The sequence below is a fragment of the Dendrobates tinctorius genome, unplaced genomic scaffold, assembly GCF_039654945.1.
Source record: "Dendrobates tinctorius isolate UK_male_01 unplaced genomic scaffold, ASM3965494v1 ptg000151l, whole genome shotgun sequence".
NCBI classification, from domain to species: domain Eukaryota; kingdom Metazoa; phylum Chordata; class Amphibia; order Anura; family Dendrobatidae; genus Dendrobates; species Dendrobates tinctorius.
Genome location: NW_027361818.1, coordinates 10,766,899 through 10,792,222, shown reverse-complemented (window position 1 = coordinate 10,792,222; position 25,324 = coordinate 10,766,899). Strand labels below are relative to the sequence as shown.

Sequence of the window (25,324 nt, the reverse complement as noted above, 5' to 3'; positions counted from 1 at the left end):
TCTGTTGGAGCAATGTGTGCACTGGTCTTGTCCTCTATAGTGAAAAACACTCTTTGCAGCTGCTTTGTATGACTCCTATATATCAGAATACACTCTTTTGCATTATTTGATAACTTTGACTCCTTATGTTTTTTTTTTACTTATCTTTGATCTCCTTCCTTCCCCACCTTTTATTGCATTTGTATAACATCAAGTTTTGTGACTTAAGCGCATAATGTAAAAGATTGTGTACTTACCGCTTCTTCCTCGTTTCCTTTTTCCTTTCCTAGTAAAGTATTACTTTTATACACAACTTAATCTAAGTCAATATATAGCAAGACTACTAGACTGACTTCTACGAAGAAGAGTATTTGTGATAAGAGGTTGTCCAGACGAAGAAAAAAAAACCATAAGCTAAATCCAGGCTATAAATTCAGACCGGAGCATGACAGTTTGACTTTCCACCACCTCTGTGACACTGAGCTGACATTTCAGAGCAGAAGATGTTGTTCTCAGTTGTAGCATCATTACTAATTCAAGCTACATTGACCTACGGAGACTTTATTTCAGTTGATAACGGCGGCAGATGGGGAGACTGGGGAGATTTACAGCGATGCCCTCCTTTGACCTCAGCAAGTGGATTCAGCCTAAAGGTACTTGGGTTCTGAGACATTTATTGATATTTGTGGGGAATCTGTGCATTACCTGAAGTTGGTGCCAAGTCCATCACTCTAGAAGAAGGATGGCATCCAGAAAGTATGGGCATACTGTCCTCATACACGTTAGCAGGGTGTGCAATGAGACATGAAGCTAAACCCCCTGCCTTCTTTAAGAAAAAGAGGCTGTAAAGTTGTAACCTTCTTTTATTGATTGTAGATGTGACAGGAAAGGGTGAAACTATAAGATGAAATAACAGGAGCATTCCAGAATATATAACTGCACAGAGCATAAAATACAGATATTCTGCAATACACAGTAACATGAGGTAATATACAAGTTGATGATTACCGTATTTTTTTTAACTATAAGACCCACCAGATTATAAGACGCACCTAGATTTTAGGGGAGGAAGCTAGAAAAAAAAATGAAGCAAAAACTGTGGTCAATTCCATACTTAATATCACCCATTATGGTATGCATGGCTCCCTTATCCCCAGTGGCTTAACTACAAAAATATGGGCCCCGATGCAAACTTTCAAATGGGTCCCCCCCACCCCAGGCTGCCACTAGGAATTTTGCGGCTTCATACTGGTCAAAATTTTCGGGGCCCCTTTGAGACCAGCCCAGGCTCCATCCCTCGAACTGTCCACAGCCCCACCGCTCCCATAACTTCACCCACACATAGAGAATGAAAGGAGCGGAGGGCAGGTGTCTGACTTGCTACACCATAGAATATAATGTCGCCCCCCCATATTATATAACACCGCCTCCCCCATAAAATATAATGTACCATCCATGGTAAATAACAAAGCCGAACAGTATATAGCACAGTAAAACAGGGAATATAGCACAGCATCACATGGTATATAGCACAGCACCGCATGGTATACAGCCCCCCATGGTACACAGCACAGCACCCCCTATGGTATACAACACAGCACCCCCCCATGGTATACAGCACCATATGAAATACAGCCCCCCATGGTATACAGCATGGCACCCCCCGGTATACAGCACCGCATGGTGCACAGCACCCCCCATGGTATACAGCACCGCATGGTATACAACACAACAGCCCCCCCATGGTTTACAGCACCACATGGTATACAGCCCCCATGGTATACAGCTCTGCATGGTATACAGCACAACAGCCCCCCATGGTATACGGCACAGCACCCCCTATGGTATACAGCACTGCATGGTGCACAGCACCCCCCATGGTATACAGCACAACAGCCCTCCATGGTATACAGCACAGCACCCCCATGGTATACAGCACTGCATGGTATATAGCACAGCACCCCCCATGGTATAGAGCTCTGCATGTTATACAGCACAACAGCCCCCCATGGTATACGGCACAGCACCCCCATGGTATACAGCACTGCATGGTGCACAGCACCCCCCCATGGTATACAGCTCTGCATGGTATACAGCACAACAGCTCCCCATGGTATACGGCACAGCACCCCCATGGTATACAGCACCGCATGGTATACAGCACAGCACCCCCCATGGTATACAGCACTGCATGGTATATAGCACAGCACCCCCCCATGGTATACAGCTCTGCATGGTATACAGCACAACAGCCCCCCATGGTATACGGCACAGCACTCCCCATGGTATACAGCACCGCATGGTGCACAGCACCCCCCATGGTATACAGCTCTGCATGGTATGCAGCACAACAGCTCCCCATGGTATATGGCACAGCACCCCCCATGGTATACAGCACCGCATGGTATACAGCTCCGCATCCCCATGGTATACAGCTCCGCATGGTATACAGCACCGCATGGTATACAGCACCACATGGTATACAGCACAACAGCCCCGCATGGTATACAGCTCATCATGGTATACAGGGGCCCCACATGGTATACAGCACCCCCCGAGAATGGCACCACAGTCCAGTACTAAAAAAAAAAAAAAAATCTCCTCACCTTCTCCTCGTGCACACTGCTCCTGTTTCCTGCTCAGCCTGGCACACAGTAAGAGCACAATGACATCATTGCGCACCCTCTATGTGTCAGAGGCAGAGCGGGGAATGATGGGAGAGGGAGCGTAAGCTGACAGTTCAAAGCGGCAGTGTCGGGGAGCCCGATGCGGGCCTCCTCTGATCATCGGGCTCCATACGCCAGTCAGGGCATTAATGCCCTGACTGGCGGCCCTGGGGCCCAGGCCCCTAACCATTCAGGGGCCCCGTCACAGCTGCGACCCCTGAGACCATGGATGTTATGCCCCTGCTTAACCCTATCCTGGTATGCATGGCCCCCATCCCCATCCTGGTATGCACGGCCCCACCCATTTCCTGGTATGACTGCCCCCATCCTGGTATGCAGGGCCCCCATCTCTGTCCTGGTATGCAGGGCCCTCATCCTTTTCCTGGTATGACTGCCCCCATCCTGGTATGCAGGGCCCCCATCTCTGTCCTGGTATGCAGGGCCCCCATCCTTTTCCTGGTATGACTGCCCCCCATCTTGGTATGCAGGGCCTCCATCTCTGTACCATTGGCATGGAATATTAATTTCTCTTTAGCAGCGGGAACAGGCGTTAGCCACAGCCGCCGGCTCCTGCCTCTGTGACCTGCGGCTCCGTCGCTGGCTCTCCCCCACCTCAGCCAGATTAATGACATTCAGACTATAAGATGCACCCCCCATTTTCTTCCACATTTTTGGAGGAAAAAAATCTGTCTTATAGTCCAAAAAAACATGGTACCTATTTAATATAGCAAAAGCACTTATAAACACAGGACTGTAACACACAGATAGTAGCTTACCAACTATGCTTAGAGCAGGCTGTTTAAAAGGAGCAAGACAGAAAAACGAGTGGTGTGGTTTCTCCTCAGGAGCATGCAGGAACAATGGCTGCTGTTCCTTTCACAGAGTCATAATAAGACCACAATGCAACAGGAACAATCCCACAATGCCCTAGGAACTTCCCATAATTGCAAACTGCACCAGAATGCAGGTGCTGTTACCTTACAATACAAAAATATAGGAAGGATTAATAGATACAGAAAATCTGCCTGACATAACTGTGAGGCACAAAATGACTAAACTTTTTAGACAGCACATTTACTGCTAGGACAGAACAGTGGGGATTAATTATGTCCATGACTATGATGGAGCAAGTGGTTGTATGAGATGACAGATGAGATGCTTTCTTCTGACACTTACTACTTCAAACTTCATTCCCAGTGCTCATATGTTGCATAATGGTAGAGATCAGTGAATCTTTACTGTGGGTGGTGGAAGAACTACTAGACAAGTTTCCCTATATCCATGGTTGTCACATGTAATATGACCCTACACTAAAGGTCTCGTCACACATAGCGATCTCGCTAGCGAGATCGCTGATGTGTCACCAATTTTGTGACGCAACAGTGATCTCACCAGCAAAATCGCTGTGTGTGGCACGCATCAGCAACCGGCCCCCCTGCCGGGTATCGCTGATCGTGCCTGAACAGTCAGGTCCATTTTTAATCGTTGGTCTTCCGCTGGCTGCACGCACTTAGTTATGCGTTATTTACCCAGGATACCAGCTCCCAGCGCAAGCACGCTGGTATCCAGGGTGCACAGCGGGTAGCTAAACGACGCGCAGCACTTAGTTACCCGATATGTACCATGGATACCAGCGTTCTCGCTGGTCCTGATCGCTGGTGAGTCTGCCTGTGTGTAGCGACGCACCAGCGATCCTGACAAGGTCGCATCATTTTCGGGATCGCTGGTGCGTCGCTTAGTGTGACGGTACCCTAAGTTTCAAATGTTCCACATTTGAACATATCACTCATCACCTCCAGATTGTTGTCTGAGTACATAGAAATGGCTTATCCCAACATAGGTGATTTTCTGCATAATCACCTCTCCAAATATTCATTCATTAATGATATCCTAATTATGCATGAGGCTGGCACATACAGCGCAGTCATTCATCATGGAGTTGCATGATTTATTCCATTTACTCACAATCTTATAGAACATGAACTGCTTTACAAGCTAAAATCTCAAGACAGTAATTCATGTCCAACCCTAGCGTCATGCTTCAGATCCAGGACTCGATCCGATAACCTCTGGCTGCATGTTTGGTTTCCCTTTCTGCTGAGCCACAGCCAGTTTTGTCTCTGTCCAACTGCTGTTTCTTCCGCCTTTTCTTTCCATTTCTTATGGTTTGTGTGTGTGTCTTCCTCCCAAGTACCCTTTTCAATCGTTTACATTTGGGGTCTGGGAGGCTATCCAGGTATACCGTTTGTTGTGTGGTTCTTATTTTCTTCCGTCTATCCTGTGTCTCTGCGTGAACACATTCTTAGGCCTGTGGCTTTTTATCAGATTTTTATGTATTTCACTTTATAGTTATTATTTTTCTAGTGTTACACATCATTTGTAGAGAGGGCGCAGTTAAGGACATTCAGGTTAAGTTGACAATGAGTGGGAGCTCCATTACCTATACTTAGTGTGCCAACCTCTGTTGTCAGGCAGGGACAAACCAGGGTCAGTCAGATTATGGTCTTTCCTAGTCTGAACAGGTACCTGTTGGGTTCATGTGTTTGTCTCTCCTGGGTTGTATGTTATAGGTGTGAGTGTACCTATACAGTCATAACACCTAGGTTTCGCCTCATTTTGGCTTCTTCCTGGGCTTCTGGATTTGACTTTGGGATAAACCATTTTCTGTAGGCTCTAAATTCAATCTGGAGGTGGTGAGAAATCAGTTCACTTGGGTGTCACTTGAAGCTAAGTGTAGAGCCACTGATAATGAGACTCCTTTATAACCATAATGATTGTGCGCTGCCTTAATTCTAAATATTTTGTTGCTCAGCTAAGAATCTAGAGATCCTTAACCATTATGTAATATCTTTTATGTAATATCACCTTATGTACTGATATGAACCGCACTGTTTGTTTATTTTCAGATGGAAAAACCACTTGGATCTAAAGGAGATGACACGGCCCTGAATGGAATACAACTGTATTGTACTCACTGTACAGGCACAGATGTTGTCGGCACAATTACATCTACAGTTGGACGGTAGGTTCTTATATAAGTTACTTTATTACAATGCTATCTGTTGCTGCTTTTTATTTTACGAATCTAACATACTCATGTAAACATTAGAGATGAGCGAACCTTTTGACATTCAGTTCAGCGAACATTTAAACGGTCGCTGATTTGTTCGATGAACGGTTTGACGAACGTAACTGACCGTCAAAAGCCACATCTCTCCCCTCCCACACTTTTCAGGCACAGGACAATTGATCTGATCAGCTGTCATGTGCCCCTAACAGCCGCGGGTGGAATCGTGATTCACCCGTGGCTGTTAACATGTTAAATGCCGCTGTCAAATTCTGACAGCTGGATTTACCATGCATGCTCCAGAAGCATGTCACAAATCACGCCCATTGGCACCCTTAACATAACCGCGGGGCGCCGATAGGTTGGCATGGCAACCCGGGGTCTGCCAGAGACCCCTGTGGTTGTCATTGCCGATCTGTCAGATGACAGCGTGGGCTCGCAGCTGTGACAGGAGGTAAAAAGTTTACCTCCTGTCACAGGTGTCCTCTGATGTGATTACTGCTCCCATCAGCGTATGCCTGCTGCCGCTCATAACAACTAGAGCAGGCGCCACTGATGGGAGCATTCATCAGCCGGCCGCTGTGCTATAAATAAATGAAAAAAATGACATGGGTTCACCTGTATTTTTGATAACCAGCCAGGCTAAACTGGCAGCTGTGGGCTGCATCCCTCAGCTGTCAGCATTAGCAAGACTGGTTATCCAGCATAGAGGGGTCCCATGCTATTTTTCTAATTATTTAAATAAATAATTTAAAAAAAAATGTGTGGGGTCCCCCCTCATTTTTGCCAACCAGTCAAGCTAAAGCAGACAGCTGCAGGCTAATATTAAAAGCCTAGGAAGGGGCCTTGGATATTGGCCTCTCCCAGAATAAAACATCAGCTCTCAGGCCCCAGAAATGGCGCATCCACATCTGGCACTTAGCCTTGCTCTTTCCACTTGCCCTGTAGCGGTGGCAAGTGGATAGTTAAGAGGGTTGAAGTCACCTTTGCATTGCAGGTGACATCAAGCCCAGAGGTTAGAAATAGAGGGGCATCTATAAGACGCACCCATTACTAACCCCATTGTCATATTGTATAAAAACCCATACACAGAAAAAAGTTGTTTAATTTAAATAATGACACAGACTCCTTTAATGATTCTAAATTAAACCATACTCACGTCATCAACCAGTCCACTGAAGTCAATGTCTCCTGTAATACAGTGCTGTGCAAATTAATTGGGACTAAGCATTTTTCTAAGTAAAATCGTAAGTTGGTTACCAGTCAGTGATTCAAAACAGTTTTAACTGTTTTTAACAGTTGTGAGTGCCTGTTCAAAGCAGTTATAACTGGTTTGAATCACTGACTGGTAACCAAGTTATGATTTTACTTAAAAAAAATGCTTAGTCCCAATTAATTTACACAGCAGTGTAGAATTGAAATAATAAACCTCAATATTCCTCACGTGTCCGCAGAGAAGATAATAATCCATTTGACCCGTGGAATACTCTTATCAGCCGCCGCCTGCTCTCACTATTAACAGTTGAATAAAACTCTCAACATTGTCTCCTGCTAGCACTGATCGCACTGCGAGCAGAGGACAGTGATGTGAGCTGTCTTCACTTCAGCACCTGGTGCCAGGGAACAGTGAGAACAGTACCGCTGATTCCCAGGTGCCAGTAACTGTCACACTGATGACACAGGGATGTCATCCATGTGTCATCAGTGTGCACACGTGCGGGACATTTTGCGGCCCCTGCTGCTACTGAAAACACTAACGACTGAAAGAGCCCTTAGTGAACTTGGTCATTTGGCAGAGTTGAACTTTGATCAAAGTCGAACTTTGGCCAATTTTTAGAAAAAATGCTTGGGTATCCGAACACGAATCCGAATGTCCTACATTTGTGCCAAATTTGAGATTGGCGAATGTTTTCTGAACAAGTAGAAAATAGTAAAAGATGTGTAGTCTGAAATAGAGATGCGAAAATACATTGTGTAACCTAAAATATAACACAGAACAGGGCAAAGTGTTTCCAATCCTATGATTATAATTAAATGCAGAAAAAGTGTAGATGATGAACAGATGATGGACAACCATCTGAACCAAGCTCTTTCTCCACAGTTGGGGGGACTGGACTCCCATTTCATGGTGTCCCAGAGGAAACTTCATACGGTTTGTCTTGAGAGTTGAGAAACCACTGGGTGATGGAGATGACACCGCAGCTAACAGCATCAAGATGGAATGTTCAGATAACAGCCCTGTAGAAGGACACAATGGCTACTGGGGAACATTTGGAAAATGGAGTGGAATTTGTCAATTGGGTATCTGTGGTATTAGAACAAGAGTAGAGAAAGCACTAGGCCGTGGAGATGACACCGCTCTCAATGATGTCAAGTTTGAGTGTTGTCAGTGATGTCCACTTTGGATGTTGCTGATCACAATACATCCAAAAAATGAGCTTCATGCAAATGGATGGGAGCTTAATCATTAAAAATCATAATTTGTGCTGTAATTACTTTTGCATCTGTCTCTATGTACATACATTACATTACTGATCCTGAGTTACATCCTGTATTATACTCCAGAGCAGCACTCACTATTCTGCTGGTGCAGTCACTGTGTACATACATTACATTACTGATCCTGAGTTATATCCTGTATTATACTCCAGAGCTGCACTCACTATTCTACTGGTGCAATCACTGTGTGCTTACATTACTGATGCTGAGTTACATCCTGCATTATACTCCAGAGCTGCACTCACTATTCTGCTGGTGCAGTCACTGTGTACATACATTACATTACTGATCCTGAGTTACATCCTGTATTATACTCCAGAGATGCACTCACTATTCTGCTGGTGCAATCACTGTGTACATACATTACATTACTGATCCTGAGTTACATCCTGTATTATACTCCAGAGCTGCACTCACTATTCTGCTGGTGCAATCACTGTGTACATACATTACATTACTGATCCTGAGTTACATCCTGTATTATACTCCAGAGCTGCACTCACTATTCTGCTAGTGCAGTCACTGTGTACATACATTACATTACTGATCCTGAGTTACATCCTGTATTATACTCCAGAGCTGCACTCACTATTCTGCTGGTGCAATCACTGTGTACATACTGTACATTACTGATCATGTACTGATCCTGAGTTACATGTTGCATTATACTGCAGAGCTGCACTCACTATTCTGCTGGTGCAGTCACTGTGTACAAACATTAGATTACTGATCCTGAGTAGGGATGAGCGACTTTGCCTTTTTTAGGGTCGAGTCGGGTTTCATGAAACCCGACTTTCTAAAAAAGTCGAGTCGAACGAAATCTGCTGACTATCGTGAAAAGTCGGAGGCCGACTGAACCACGAAACCCAATGCAAGTCAATGAGGAAGCAAAGTCGGCAGTGAGTGGAGGACAGGAAGCACACCTACAGTGCCCATTTCAATGCCAACGACATCAATTCTTATTACTTAAGCTTGTCAACCTTAATTTACTTTATAATAAATAGTTAAGCATTGAAAAATGGGGGTTATTTGGTAAAGTTGTGGGGGGGAGGGTTAGCTCCAGGTTTTCGTATGCCCCGGGCGAAAGAGTGTCAGTGGACCCCTTTAACACATACCACAATTCATGATGCTCCGATACGGCAGAGAAATATTGGTATAGTCCAATGAAAAATACTTAACTTCTTACATTACATGACTGATATCTATTTTTAAATTCTACAATAGCTCAAAAACCGGACAGTATATTCCTCCATACAGTATTATGGCCACCACATAGTGCGCCATACAGAATAATGAGCCCCATATATTGCTCCCTACAGAATGGGCTCCATATAATGCTCCATACAGAATAGGCCCCATAGGTGCTCCATATAATGCTCCATACCCTATATGATGGCCCATAAATAATGAACCCCATATGATGCTCCAGTATATGATGGGCCCCATGGATGATGCTCCATATATAATGGGCCCCATATGATGCTCTAGTATATGATGGGCCCCATATGATGCTCCAGTATATGATGGGCCCCATATGATGCTCCAGTATATGATGGGCCCCATATGATGCTCCAGTATATGATGGGCCCCATATGATGCTCCAGTATATGATGGGCCCCATATGATGCTCCAGTATATGATGGGCCCCATGGATGATGCTACATTGTATGATGGGGATATATAATGCTCCATATATAATGGGCCCCATATGATGCTCTAGTATATGATGGGCCCCATATGATGCTCCAGTATATGATGGGCCCCGTGGATGATGCTCCATTGTATGATGGGCCAATATAATGCTCCATATATAATGGACCCCATATGATGCTCTAGTATATGATGGGTCCCATATGATGCTCCAGTATATGATGGGCCCCATATGATGCTCCAGTATATGATGGGCCCCATGGATGATGCTCCAATGTATGATGGGCCTATACACTGTGTGCAGAATTATAAGGAAAATGAGTATTTTGATCACATCATCCTTTTTATATATGTTGTCCTACTCCAAGCTGTATAGGCTTGAAAGCCAACTGCCAATTATGTAAATCAGGCGATTTGCATCTCTGTAGTGAGGAGGGGTTTGGTCTAATGACATCAACACCCTATATAAGGTGTGCTTAATTATTAGGCAACTTCCTTTCCTTTGGCAAAATGGGTCAGAAGAGAGATTTGATGAACTCTGACAAGTCAAAAATTGTGAGATGTGTTGCAGAGGGATGCAGCAGTCTTGAAATTGCCAAACTTTTGAAGCGTGATCACTGAACAATCAAGCGTTTCATGGCAAATAGCCAACAGGGTCGCAAGAAGCGTGTTGATAAAAAAAGGCTCAAAATAACTGCCCATGAATTGAGGAAAATCAAGTGTGAAGCTGCCAAGATGCCATTTGACACCATTTTTGCCATATTTCAGAGCTGCAACATTACTGAAGTATCAAAAAGCACAAGGTGTGCCATACTCAGGGACATGGCCAAGGTAAGGAAGGCTGGAAAACTACCAACTTTGAACAAGAAACATAAGATAAAACGTCAAGAAATATGTTAAGACAGATTTTTGTAAGGTTTTATGCACTGATGAATTGAGAGTGACTCTTGATGGGCCAGCTGGATGGGCCCGAGGCTGGATCAGTAAAGACCAGAGAGCTCCACTCCAACTCAGACGCCAGCAAGGTGGAGGTGGGGTACTGGTATGGGCAGGTATCATCAAAGATGAACTTGTGGGACCTTGAGGATGGAGTGAAGCTCAACTCCCAGACCTACTGCCAGTTTCTGGAAGACACCTTCTTCAAGCAGTGGTACAGGAAGAAGTCGGTATCATTCAAGAAAAACATGATTTTCATGCAGGACAATGCTCCATCACATGCATCCAAATACTCCAAAAGCGTGGCTGGCCAGTAAAGGTCTTAAAGAAGAAAAACTAATGACACGGCCCCTTTGTTCACCCGATCCCATAGAGAACCTGTGGTCCCTCATAAAATGTGAGATCTACAAGGAGTGAAAACATTACACCTCTCGGAACAGTGTCTTGAAGGCTGTGGTGGCTGCTGCACGTAATGTTGATCGTAAACCGATCAAGCAACTGACAGAATCTATGGGTGGAAGGCTTTTGAGTGTCATCGTAAAGAAAGGTGGCTATGTTGGTCCCTTTTTTTTGGTTTTGAATGTCAGAAATGTTTATTTCTAAATTTTGTGTTGTTATATTGGTTTACCTTGTGAAAATAAACAAGTGAGATGGGTAGATACTTGGTTTTTATTAAGTTGCCTAATAATTCTGCACAGTAATAGTTACCTGCACAAACAGATATCCTCCTAAGATAGCCAAATCTAAAAAAAAACCCTCTCCAACTTCCAAAAATATTAAGCTTTGATATTTATGAGACTTTTCGGTTGATTGAGAACATAGTTGTTGTTCAATAATAAAAAGAATCCTCTCAAATACAACTTGCCTAAGGATATCCTGATGCCGGCCCTGGGGGGGGGGGGACAGCCCAGTTAGGGAAGTTGAAAAACTGGCATATGTTGAGGTGTAGGCTGAACGTTCGGCAGCTGCAAATGGAGGAATTGGAGAAGTCGGAGGAAGAGGAGGACAACGTGAGCCATTTTGCTGGCAACCTATGTGTCATCAGGGGAAGGTGGGACAAAATCCTTTGAAACCCATGCATGGTTCATTTTAATTAAGGTGAGATCACCAACATTTTGGGCCGACATGTGCCGGGTCCTTCTTTCTGTCAGGATTGATCCAGCAGCACTGAAGACTCTTTCTGATAGCACACTACCAGCAGGGCAAGCAAGCTCTTGTAAGGCATATTGTGTCAATTCAGGCCAGGTGTCCAGTTTACAGGCCCAGTAGTTAAAGGGGAATGAACTGTGAGGGAGAACATCGATAGGGAAGGAGAGGTAATTTTGAACCATAGTTGACAACTGCTGTCTCCTGTCTGTTGCAATCGATTCAGTATTAACAGTTGTGTGAGCAGTCCTCGAGAAATCAGTCCATAACATGGTCATGAAACCCCTGTCTCCAATGCCAGTTTGGCTGTGTGCACCACGAACACCTCTTCCATTTGGCCCAGTATGGCTCGTGGTAGAACCTGCACTGATGCTGTGTGCTGGGAATGCCTCTAACAAACGGTTTACCAGAGTTGCTTGTTTGTTCGCCAATATTAGCTATAGGTTCTCCTGTGGCATGATATTCTGTAATTTGCATTTATATCGTGGATCGAGGATGCTGGCCAACCAGTAGTCGTCATCCTTCATAATTTTGGCAATGTGGGGGTCCCTTTTTAGGATCCGCAATACATAATCACACATGTGGGCCAATGTTCCAGGTGTCAATGATGCACTGACAGGGGTGGGTGGAGGAGCACTTTCTGGCAAATCCACATCCCTCCAGTCAAGCACAAACCCTGTACCTGACCCTGGTAAGCCAATATTTTCTCTTGCCCCCCTGAGAAGCATCCTCCTCCGAAAAATAATCATCCCTCTCATCCTCCTCCTCTTCCTCTTCTTCCTCCACCTCGTCCAAGACAGTTCCCTGAGCAGACAATGCCTGACTGTCATCAAGGCTTCGCTCCTCCTCTTCCTCCTCCGCTGCAGACGCCTGATCCTTAATGTGTGTCAAAGTTTGCATGAGCAGACGAATAAGTGGGATGCTCATGCTTATGATGGCGTTGGCGGCGCTTACCAGCTGTGTGCATTCCTCAAAACACCGAAGGACTTTACAGAGGTTTTTCAGCTTTGACCACTGCACACCCGACAACTCCATGTCTGCCCTCAAACTGCCTGCCCGTGTATCCTCCCAAAAATGCATTACAACCTGCCTCTGTTCACACAGCCTCTCAACCATGTGCATGGTGGAGTTCCACCTTGTTGCAACGTCTATGATTAGGCGGTGCTTGGGGAGGTGGAGCAATCGCTGCAGCCTCTGCATATGACTGGAGTCTATGGGCGACCGACGGATGTGCGAGCACAGTCGTCGCACCTTATGGAGCAGGGCTGTTAACTCCGGATTATTATTTAGGAAGCACTGCACCACCAGGTTCAAGGTGTGAGCCAGGCAAGGTATGTGTCTGAGTTTTGCAAGGGCTATGGCCACCACAAAATTACGGCCGTTATCACTGACTACCTTGCCTGGCTCAAGATGTAGACTGTTGTGAATTCGCTTTCTGGCCTACCTCTGGTTACTACTAAAATTAGTGGAACTGGTCATATTGACAGAGGGGTTGAGAGTTCTCTTTCTGGGCTCCCTCTGGTGGTTACTGAAGGTAATGGAGCTGATCTGATTAACAGAGGCTTGCCACCTGATAATGAGAAGGACGATTGGAGATCTGGGGTTTCAGACTGGATTTAAGACAGCCGACTCCCTCTATCCCTGCTGGTGATTTTTTTCCTGCCTCCTGAGATCTTAGTTTCCAGCTCAGTCCCTGCATGCTCAAATAAGTGTTCTTTTGCTATTGTTCACATTTGATCTGGTTTTGCCTATTTCAGTTTTGTGTGGGTCAGCCAGCTCCGGCTGGGGCTGTGCTGAATCACCATCCATATGTTACTGCTTGTGCCAGTTTGTTTGTGACGAGGTCAGCTTACGCTGAGTCGACTTTTTCTTTAGAGTGGACCCTCTGGGTCCTGGCACCCACCCACCTAGGGCGAGCTGACCTTGTGAGGAACCACCCCCTATACAGAGAGTGTCAGGGGCAAGACCAAGGGGGTGAGCCACCACGACGGGTGGCACCAGACGGCCGGCTCAAGTAGGCACTAGGTACGAGTGCAGGAAACAAGACAAGACATAAGTTCAAGGTATCTTCATTAAGGCAAATTCAGGACAACATTCAGTGCAAAAACGTGATAACAAGCAAACACGGCAAGGTGCGTGCGTGGCACGCCAAGGTCCATGGCATGGTACGTACCAGGTGGCATGCCTGGGTACAGGCAAGGGCTCAATGGCATCGGACTCCGGACAAATGGCAACGATCGACAGGATCAGGGCATCAGGTTGCAGACATCAGCTCCGGATATCAGGCCGCAGTCATCACGCTTACCATCTCTGGCAGCGATCGGCAGGTTCCGGGCATCCGGAAGGCAAACCAGGGTTCAAGCGAGGAGGCACGACAGATCTCCAGACATGGTGCGTTTTAGGGAACACGCCAGAGTCCAAGGCAAGATTCCAGGCAGGGTGCGTGCTGGGGCACACCAGGGTCCAGGGAAAGGCAAGGTGCGTGTGTAGGGGTCACGCCAGGTTCAAAGTGCAAAACATGGTGCGTGTGTAGGGAACACGCCAGAGTTCGAAGTTCAACATACAAGACAGGGTCCTGCGCGTGCCAAGGGGTCAGGTTGAAGGCAGAGTCCTGCGCGTGCAGAGGGCACGCCAGGGTCAGGGTTCAAAGCAGAGTCCTGCGCGTGCAAAGAGGCATGCCAGGGTCAGGGTTCAAGGCAGAGTCCTGCACGTGCAGAGGGCACGCCAGGGTGGAGGTTCAAGGCAGAGTCCTGCGCGTGCAGAGGGCATGCCAGGGTCAGGGTTCAAAGCAGAGTCCTGCGCATGCAAAGAGGCATGCCAGGGTCAGGGTTCAAGGCAGAGTCCTGCGCGTGCAGAGGGCATGCCAGGGTCAGGGTTAAAAGCAGAGTCCTGCGCGTGCGGAGGGGCACGCCAGGGTATAGGCTAGGACCTGTGCATGCAAGAGGGCACGACAGGGTACATGGCAAAACCTGCACGTACTTTTACTGAATCACTGGGGAGGTATGCCATGGGGCAGGCGAGGGCCTGCGCGTGCTAATAGAAGCACGCAAAGCACAGTGCAGAGACAGCGTGGGTGCAAGGAAGCACAGAGAGCATGACTGGGCACTGGCTAGCTGGTCGGGCTGCAGCACAAACAGTCGGGCAAGACTCCAGCGAACCCGCCTTGGGCATAGCAGATGACACAGCTGTCACTGACCAACGAGCACGGCTGAGGCACAAGCAGGCAAGCACGGCTAGGGCGGGCACAGCTGAGGCACAAACAGGAGGTTAGGAAGGCCAGGCGCATGCAAACGGCACACCAAGAAACAAGGCAAAGCTAGACAAGGTACGGAACAAGGAGCGGAAAGTAGACAGAAGCACAGAGCGGGGTCAGAGAGAGTATAAGACTAGCAGCGGAGCGAAGGCCGAAGCCCAGAGCCGGGTCAAGGGAGAACCTTGAGACTAGCCATGGAATGTGCAAGAGAGCACCATAAGACAGAGTATGGAAAACCAGGCAGAGACAGAGAACGTGGAAGTACTGCAAGGCTCAGAATAGCAAAGGCCAGACATGGCGAAACAGGCAAGGCAGAGAACACAGGAAGGACTACAAGTCCAAGCATGACAGAGACAAAACATGGCACAAGGACAAACACAAGACAAGGCACGGGACAAGAGGCAGAGTACAAGCACAGAGCATGTGCAGAGACGCACTACAGGGCAGAGTGCAGGGCCACAGAATACAGAGTGCGACCGAGCAGACCAAGCAGTCATGCAGGGAAGCAACACGATACTCCGGCCCCGACCGTAGGAAGGAGCGGTCTGATATAGCACCATAGCACCTGCACTTTCGGGTGAGGATCAGGGAAGGACTTCCGGTTCAGATCCTCCACGATCATAGAGAGCGTTGCTAGATCAGACTGGGCTGAACCATAGAGAAGGTCACATGATCAGGGGCTCCAGGAATACATAGAGGATTGCAGAACCAGACAGTGCTGGAACATAGGAAAGGTCACATGATCAGGGGCTCCAGGAATACAGAGGATTGCAGAATCAGAGCAGAGACGGATGGTTACCTAGCAACGGCATGCAGCCATGTGGTAAGGCGCACGTGCACACTGCTCCAGGCATTTTGCAGCACGAGACATTATTATGTCATCATTATGGGCATGAGAATTCAGTACACGTGCACACCGCTCCAGGAGTCATGCGGCACACCAGACATGGCAGGCATGATAGTTCGGTGCACGTGCATACTGCTCCAGGGGTCATGCGGCAAAACAGACATGGCGAGCATGACGGACATGGCATTGTTTTTGTCCCTTATTAGATTGGCCTCTTTTTGCTCTGCTTTCAGAATATACCAGAGTGCTGATATAGTGGGCGAAGTCGTGCAACTTCAGTATTTTTCTATCAGACGTGGACTTTTTTGCAGGGTTTTTTGCGTGATTGCAGACAGTGTCTTTCCTTTCCTGTCCTGTCTAGTCAGTGTGGGCCCCATAGTTTGCTCAGTCTATTTTCCTACCTGCATTTGTGTTTTCATCTTGTCTCACCGACATTATATGTTTGGGGGCTATCTATTCCTTTGGGGTCTGCTCTAGGCAGTTTAGATTTCCCCTTTCTTGCTTTAGGCTTATTTAGCTGCTGTGCTGAGGCGTCTAGGATCATCGTAGGCACACTCCACGGCTACTGCTAGTTGTGTGGATAGGATCAGGGGTCTGCAATCCGCTTAGTTACCAACCTCTCTGGTTTTCTGTGGCTTGCTTGGTCTTGCTCTCCTCCTCAGTGACCCAATCATAACAGTAGACTGCCCAGCCATGACTCAGTTTCTCGCTGCAAGTACTCGGCTAGTACCTCCGCGGTGTGTCTGTTGTCGTCCAAACACATCATGTTTAAAACAGCCAGCTGACGCTTACCACTAACTGTTCGATAGTGGGACACCTCTTGTGCAACACTAGCAGCTGCGGATGGAGTGCTCGTGCGACTGCGCTCTGTCGACAAGCTTTCGCTTCTGGAGGAGGAGGGTCGAACACCTACAGGCATCTGTTTCCTATACCGTGGGCTAGGCAGCACTCTCCCACCGTCGCTGTGCCCTGTGGACCCTGCACCCACCACATTAACCCAGTGCGCAGTGATGGACACGTAACGGCCCTGGCCATGCCTACTGGCCCATGCATCTGTTGTGAGGTGCACCTTTCCACTCACTGATTGTTTGAGTGCATGGACAATGCGGTCTTTCACATGTAGGTGGAGGGCAGGGATGGATTTTCTAGAAAAGAAGTGCCGACTGGGTGGGTCATAGCATGGGACAGCGTAGGCCATAATCTCTTGGAACGCTACGCTTTCAACCAAACGGAAGGGCATCATCTCTAATGAGATCAGTTTGGCAATATAGGCGTTCAAAGCCAGTGTACGTGGATGAGAGGATGAGTACTTTCTTGTCCTACTCAGAGTCTCTGCTAGGGTGAGCTGGACTTGAGAGTTGCATATGGGGGAACTAGCGGTGGACATGGCAGACTAAGGGGGGTTGGTGATGGTGATGGTGCTGATGGCCTAGATTCAGTCTTTCGTTGCAAAAACATTGTGATTCCCTGACTGCTTTGGCCTTGCGACAACACCTCAACATTTATTGCTGGTGGTGTGTTTACCGGTGGTCTTACAGTGGGGGAAGCAATGGAGCGTTGCTGGCTACCTTGAGTCGAAGCAGGTGCACATGTGCAACGTGAGGTTTTGTAGTGCGTCCACGATTGCAAGTGCATGGTGTTTAAATGTCTAAGCATGCAACTGGTATTCAAATTTTGGAGATTTTTCCCTCGGCTAAAGGTCCTTCTGCACTTCTTACAGATAACCTTTGCCTCATCTTTAGGATTTTGGTCAAAAAAGTGCCACACTGCACTCTTCCTACTAGGATATAAATTTTCAGGCCTTGCACTTTGTGCTAATTTGACCGTCTGGCCAAGCTGTCCTGCAACTCTTTTTGTTTTTTTATCATGTTTTTGGACAGCTACAGGCCTGCCAGATAACCGCTGCTGCGATGTCGATGCCTGCTGAGGATCCTTCTCCTCTTCTGAGTTATTGTCAGCAGCACCCTCTTCCCCCAATGGATGCCAATCCGGGTCAACAACTGGGTCATCCATCGCCTCCTCCTCCATTTCATGTGCACCTTCCTCTGTGTCACCATGTAAGGTGGTATAGTATGCTTAAGGGGGCACCTGAGTTTCATCAGGGTCAGATTCTGGCTCAGTAGACTACAAGGGCAATGTAGTGCTCTGGGTCAATGTACCAGCAGATTCATCTAGCAGTGGCTATGCATCAGTGCACTCCATGTCAGATTCATCTTGGACTGGGGAATACAGGATTTGACTTGATAACCCAGGCATGGTATGTGAAAAGAGCTCCATGGAGTAATCTGAAGTGTGGCCTGCCGCATCCTTCACTTTTGGTGTGGGTGAAGGACACAAGGAAAGGTGTTGTTCATGACCAGAAGCCAGCACTGACGACTCAGTGCTTGCAGTTTTTGAAACTTCAGAAGAGGAGGCGATAGAGCTGGAGGCTGTTTTGGCAATGTAAACCAAAACCTGTTCCTGATGCTCTGGCTTTAAAAGCGGTTTACCTACTCCCAGAAAAGGGAACCTTCCAGGCCTTCTTGAGCCAGGCGATGATGCAGGCTCAACACCTCCTGCCTTTGCTGCTATTGTGCTTTTGGCACAACCAGCAGATGCACCACTACCACCATCAGTACCAGCTGCCCCCCCGCCCACGTCCACGGCCTCTTCCACCATACTTCCTCATGTTTGGGAAAATGTACAATAAATAGCAGAAGATATATGGTACTGTATGAGGAGCGTACAGCTGTATAAGGTGTAGGGAAAAATGTAAATCTCCGTATATTTATTTCCGGAGTCACACACAGACGCTGTCTCACTATGTATTTGACCGTAATCCAACCAACAGATATACGGTACTGTATCAGAAGCGAACAGCTGTATAAAGTGTAGGGGAAATTTTAAATCTCCGTATATTTATTTCCGGAGTCACACACAGACGCTGTCTCACTATGTATTTGACCGTAATCCAACCAACAGATATACGGTACTGTATCAGAAGCGAACAGCTGTATAAAGTGTAGGGGAAATTTTAAATCTCTGTATATTTATTTCCGGAGGCACACACAGTTAATCAGCATGTATTTGTCCGTTATACCAGCCAGTACACGGTAGTGTGTGAGGAGCGTACAGCTCTATACGGTGTGGGAAAAATGAACCGTCGGTAACTTTGCAGAAAAAAAGAATAAAAGTATGAGTGCTGTGTAAAAAGCAGTCTGGACAGCAGTGTACACAGAGCAATGCAGCTATCAGGCAGCCTAATAACCAGCGCTGCTGAACACAAGAAAATCCTCCCCTGTCACTGCACACTAACTGTACAGCACAATTGCTATCAGCAGAAGCACAGAATGTTTTTTCTTTCCAGCCTAACACTCTCCCTATTGAGAAACAGCGGCAGCAACCTCTCCCTATGCTAAGATCGGCAGAAGTAAAATGGCGGTCGGCGGTCAGGGCTTTTATAGCCACTGTGACGCCACACAAAGCCAGCCAATCACTGCAATGCCCTTCTCTAAGATGGTGGTGGCCGCTGCCCATGTCATCGCGTTGCCCACAGTGTGCGTCCTTGCTCATTGGCTGAGAAAAGGCGCCTGTAAGCATTATGGGAAACGCGACTTTGGCGCTCGGGTCGCCGACCGCATGGTCGACCTCACGCTATGGTCAGGTTTCGCTCGGCGAAACCCGACTTTGGCGAAAGTCAGCAACTTTTGAATCTGACCGACCTGTTTCGCTCAACTCTAATCCTGAGTTACATCCTGTAGATCTTTTATTCTAAAAATGAAAAACATAACAATAATAATAACAGAAACATAACAGGAATATCAGCCAGACAATAATCCGTATACTGAACACTGGTCCAGCCGCTCATTCTCTCCTCACAAACATATTATACATTTATACAGAATTATAACTAATAATAATTACTTTCACCTTCTGGTCCGGTCACCAAGCAAAATAATAAAACAATAAATAAAATAAACAAAAGCCGATATAGATATACAAAAATGTTTTTTTTTAAATATATATATATACAGTACAGTATAAAATAACAAAACTATACCAATACATACAAGACAAAACTAACCACCACCTCACACTCAAGCCCCCCATTCCCAACCCCCGCACTGACCGGAGAGCTGGTCCTGCGTCTCACGCCTCAGTCCATGTCCAACGTCCATAGGCTAGATCAGGCAGTGCCAGTGTTTCCCCCAAACACCCCAGTGCCCCATAGTCCCACAAGATAAACCCACCTCCCCACCTAACAACTAAACCCAAATCTATATTTCTATATACAATATATACAGAATAAAAACACTACAATAACTACAAATCACAAAGCCCAAGTTCAGCACCTGCAGCCCTACATCACTGTATAATGATCAAACAAAACAAAAATCTACAGTTTCAGCAGCAGCCCACCACCAGGAAAGGAGATGACTAGACTAGGGCACATTAAAAGAAAAGCCTCTCCAGAGGAGAGCGGCCCTACGTGTGCCCAGTCTCTCATACTCCAGAGATTGCACTTTCACCAGGTCATCGAGTATGGCCCTAAACACATCGTCCACTGGGAGGATTTTCCATTGCGTCGATACTAAGCACTGTGCGTTCCACGTGTGATACCTAACCACTGCGCTAACTAGAAATATGGTGCAGCGGTCATGACCACCAAGGTCTCTGAATGCTCCATAGGCACATTTCGCATAGGAGAGATCGGCCAGCCGAGACCAGCCAATGGAGGCGCCCACCCTGTTGTACACCTTTGTGTTGAAGGGACAACGAAGCAGGAAGCGGTCCATGCTTTCCAGCACGGTATAACAGTGCTCCCGAGGACAGTTCCTGTCCTTAGAGCTGTCATGATCTCAGTGCGGGTTTGACTCGCACACGTGGGGTTAATGTCTGGAACCAGTACTGATGACTGGCATTTCTGGGGTTAAAGGTTGTGATCCTGATGCAGGCTTACCTGCACACCTGGGGCTATGATTGTGGCCTCTCCCTGGTTCTGGGAGAGGCTTCTTATAGCCTCAGGACACTCCCATCCCCGTCAGTTATACTTTCGCCCTTGGCATTGTGTGGTGACCCCTGAGAGTGTTTGTGCTGTGTTCTGTTGCTTGATTCTCTGTGTACGACTCGGTCTGTTCTCTTGATATTGCTTTGGATTCTGCTTGGTACCTTCTATGTCTGTTTGGTTTTGACTTCTGCTTGGCCCTGACTATCCGTTCTGTCTCATCCCTGGTACTTTACTGATATCTCTGTGTATGACCTCCGTTTTGCCTGACTGAGTATTTCTGTATAGTGTCCTGCCATCTCTGAAAGCAGGATGCTAAGCCCCGCCCCCTTGCAGTCACATGACCGTAGGTCCTGTGACTGCTTGCTAAACTTCAGCGTCCACAGGTCCTGTGTATCTGTACTTTCCGGCTGTACCTGCCCCCGGCCCCCTACAGTGCGGGTGAGTCCCTGCTCAGCGGAGGCTGCACGCCGACGCTGACAGGATCCTGACATGATAACTGACCATTAAGTTTTTTGGGGGTTTTTTTTTTCTTTCTCTTGCTGAGCAAATGAAAATCTGAGTCAGATGTTTCAGGGTTTATCTCTGGAGCAGCAAGCTCTGGCTCGTTCTCAACAGCAGGTTTCTGAGACAGTGCGGGGGGGCTTTAGCTGCTGGGTCTCTGGGGGCTGGGGCGAGTGATGTTTTGGTGTCCCCAGAACCACCTGTTAAACTGCCTGATTTCTTTTCTGGGAACAAAAAGGAGTTCAGGGTCTTCATGGAGGGGTGCAAACTTTTCTTTAGTTTGAGGCCACGTTCCTCTGGGGATGAAAGTCAGAAGGTTGGGGTCATTATGTCTCTGTTAAGAGGGTCCTCACAAGCTTGGGCTTTCTCCCTTCCTCCCACTGCCCCTGAGCGAGTGTCTGTGAATGCGTTTTTTGAGGCCCTCGGGCACATATATGATGGGCCGGACCGAGTGCAATTGGCAGAGGACATAGTGATGAGTGTCTGTCAGGGGAAACACTCGGCTGAGTGGTTTTGTGCAGAATTCCGCCGCTGGGCCGCAGAGGTCTCTTGGGATGCCGCCGCACTCCGAGGACTCTTTCGCAGAGGCTTGTCCGAGCGGTTACAGGATGCATTGGCATTACATCCCCCACCTAACTCACTCAAGGACGCCATGACCCAGGCCGTCCGGATGGACAGCAGGCTGCGGGCCAGGGGGGTGATGCAGGCGGAGACTCCATTGTTCTCTAGTGGAAAAGAGCCTGTTTCTGTGCCCATGGACGTAGGGGCTCTCTCCCTGAAGGAAAAGGAGACACATCGCGGGACAGAAAAGCAGTTCTCGCTTCTACTGTGGTAAAACGGGACATTGGAAAAGGGAGTGTCCTGATTGTGGTGTGCAGTTTGTGGCTAAGTTCTGGTGTGCTTTCTGCAAAAAATTAGGGATGTCTCTGTCCTTTTCGTCTGCATACCATCCTGAGAGCAATGGTCAGACGGAGCGCACTAACCAGTCCCTGGAACAGATCCTCAGGTGTCTAACCTCTGCTAGACAGAATGACTGGTGCGATGCACTGCCGTTGGCTGAATTTGCCTTCAATAGTCGGGTGAGTCAATCCACGGGTATGACTCCTTTTTTGATCAATTATGGGTTCAGTCCTCATTTTGGTGAGTTTTCTCGTCTGGACTCGGGGTGTCCCGGGGCTGAGGGCTCTGTTCAGCGATTACAGAATACATGGGCAGAAGTTCAGCAGAGTTTATCTAGGTATCAGGGCAGGTATAAGTTTTTCGCGGACAGGAAACGAACACCAGGGCCCACGTTTCAGGTTGGAGACAAGGTTTGGCTCTCCACGCGAAACATTTAGTTGAAGGTTCCTTCAGCCAAGTTGGGGCCCAAATTCATTGGCCCATACAAGATTGTGGAAAAAATCAATCCAGTGGTGTATAGGCTGTGCCTTCCACCCTCTTTCAAGATCCCTAACGTCTTCCACAAATCTCTACTGAAACCTTTTGAAGCAGTCCGGGGAGACTCCGAGTCCGCTGCTCCTCCTGTTTTGGTCGAGGGGCAGGTGGAGTACGAGGTTGGTCATATCGTAGATTCCAGGTTGGTACGGCGGTCGGTACAGTACCTGGTTCATTGGAAGGGGTATGGACTGGAAGACAGGTCCTGGGTTGATGCATGCTGATCGCCTGGTGCGGGCTTTCCATGCTAAGTACCCGGGCAAGTCTGAGGGGTCCAGAGGCTCCCCTTAGGTAGGGGTACTGTCATGATCTCAGTGCAGGTTTGACTTGCACACGTGGGGTTAATGTCTGGAACCAGTGCTGATGACTGGCATTTCTGGGGTTAAAGGTTGTGATCCCAGTGCAGGCTTACCTGCACACCTGGGGCTATGATTGTGGCCTCTCCCTGGTTATGGGAGAGGCTTCTTATAGCCTCAGGACGCTCCCATCCCCGTCAGTTATACTTTCGCCCTTGGCATTGTGTGGTGACCCCTGAGTGTGTTTGTGCTGTGTTCTGGTTGCTTGATTCTCTGTGTTTGACTCGGTCTGTTCTCTAGATATTGCTTTGGATTCTGCTTGGTACCTTCTATGTCTGTTTGGTTCTGACTTCTGCTTGGCCCTGACTATCCGTTCTGTCTCATCCCTGGTACTTTACTGATATCTCTGTGTATGACCTCCGTTTTGCCTGACTCTGAGTATTTCTGTATAGTGTCCTGCCATCTCTGAAAGCAGGACACTAAGCCCCGCCCCCTTGCAGTCACACGACCGTAGGTCCTGTGACTGCTTCCTAAATTTCAGCGTCCACAGGTCCTGTGTATCTGTACTTTACGGCTGTACCTGCCCCCGGGCCCCCCTACAGTGCGGGTGAGTCCCTGCTCAGCGGAAGCTGCACGCCGGCGCTGACAGGATCCTGACAAGAGCTCCTACACTTCAAATTGTCCCTCAAACACAGTTTCCCATGGAAGCAGCGCCAAGCCAAGTCCCAAAACTTCAAGGGGATCCTGACAGAATTTAGAAGATACAAACCCACCCCAAGATCCCGACTTGGGCAATCCATGAGGCCTCTGGTAACAAGTCAACAGAACCCAATTGTCAAGGAGTTTTCTTGGCAGAGTCCTGATCTCCCACATTCCCAGACCCCACTGGCAAATTACCTTCAGAACCAAGGTAGCGTAAGCCACAAGATGTCCATGCGGCGTGACAAGATCCTTCACTTGCCCTCCTGTCTCCCATTCCTGGAAGAAAGGCTGAAACCATTCCTTACAGGAGAATACCCACGGAGGAGCCCTCCCTTTCCCGAGGTTTGCAATATTGATCTTAATGAAGGTATCCACAAGGAATACCACAGGGCTGACCATACCTAACCCTCCTAGTCTCCTTATATTGTAAGTAACCTCCCTCTTGACCAGGTTCAGTCTATTACCCCATAACAGTTGTAAGAACAAACTGTAGACCCGAGTCCAGAGAGACTCTGGCAAGATGCTGTCAAGTGCCCCGTGCTGAGTGACGCGACCAGTAGACTGGTAACTAAAACAACAAGACGCGGCACGTGAAACGGTCCTGTGATGCGGCCCGCAGGCCGGTAACTAAAACAACAAGATGCAGGGGAAAGGGGAAACAGTTACAACAGTGGGCCCTGCAATAGGGAACGAGGATGTGGAGCCCTGCTGCACTCCCCTGAGCCAGTGTCCCTATCAATCCTAACGTTCCCTATGCTGGTTCTGCAACGGGTATGATCAGGAACCTGTAGCCCTGGCACACCCTACACCTATCCCTCGCTAGGAAGCTGGGTGGCGCAGGCACTAGCCCCACCGCTGCACTAATACACACTGGGGAAAAGCACAAACAGGGAAACACCACTTAGCTTTACTCTGTTGCACTTGCTCCTGGCAACAGAGTCCACCACCAGAATGCAGCTTTCCTCTTGAATAGCTGCCACCAAGCTCTGTCAGAGTTGCAAGGTAATCCCTTCAGTCTAAGCTGCAAGGAGCTCTCTCTCCAGCTCCTTCCTCCACCAAGAATGGTTGAAATGAACACTGAGTCCAGCATGTGAGTGTAACTTTCAGCCACAGAGTCCAGCAACTGAGTGCAGCTCCCTTTCAGCAACAGTGTCCAGCATGTGAGTGCAGCCTTCACCATAGCTGCCACTACACCGTGAGTGCAGCCTTCACCATAGCTGCCACTCCACCAAGCTTTGCCCGAACTCCTCGTTCTTCCAGCAACCGAGTCCAGCATCTGAGTGCAGCCTTCACCATAGCTGCCACTCCACCTAGCTTTGCCAGACCACCTTGCTGACACCATAGCTGCCACTCCACCACGC

The 25,324-nt window shown here is 47.8% G+C and overlaps 1 protein-coding gene across 1 annotated transcript; it reads left to right on the top strand.

Annotated features, from left to right (window-relative positions):
• The first annotated feature begins 275 nt into the window (after positions 1 to 275).
• LOC141049983 (vitelline membrane outer layer protein 1 homolog) lies at positions 276 to 8,195 on the top strand. Its single transcript, XM_073546820.1, has 3 exons — positions 276 to 632; positions 5,552 to 5,667; positions 7,814 to 8,195. The coding sequence occupies exons 1-3, from the start codon at positions 483 to 485 to the stop codon at positions 8,103 to 8,105; spliced, it is 558 nt and encodes a 185-aa protein (XP_073402921.1). The 5' UTR covers positions 276 to 482; the 3' UTR covers positions 8,106 to 8,195.
• Positions 8,196 to 25,324: the final 17,129 nt, after the last annotated feature.

Bases quoted from the DNA above. Each gene is read 5' to 3' on its own strand.
- LOC141049983 (XM_073546820.1), top strand. From the start codon at position 483: ATGTTGTTCTCAGTTGTAGCATCATTACTAATTCAAGCTACATTGACC. The intron at 633-5,551 runs GTACTTGGGTTC...GTTTATTTTCAG, and splicing joins CAAGTGGATTCAGCCTAAAG to ATGGAAAAACCACTTGGATC. The intron at 5,668-7,813 runs GTAGGTTCTTAT...CTTTCTCCACAG, and splicing joins ATTACATCTACAGTTGGACG to TTGGGGGGACTGGACTCCCA.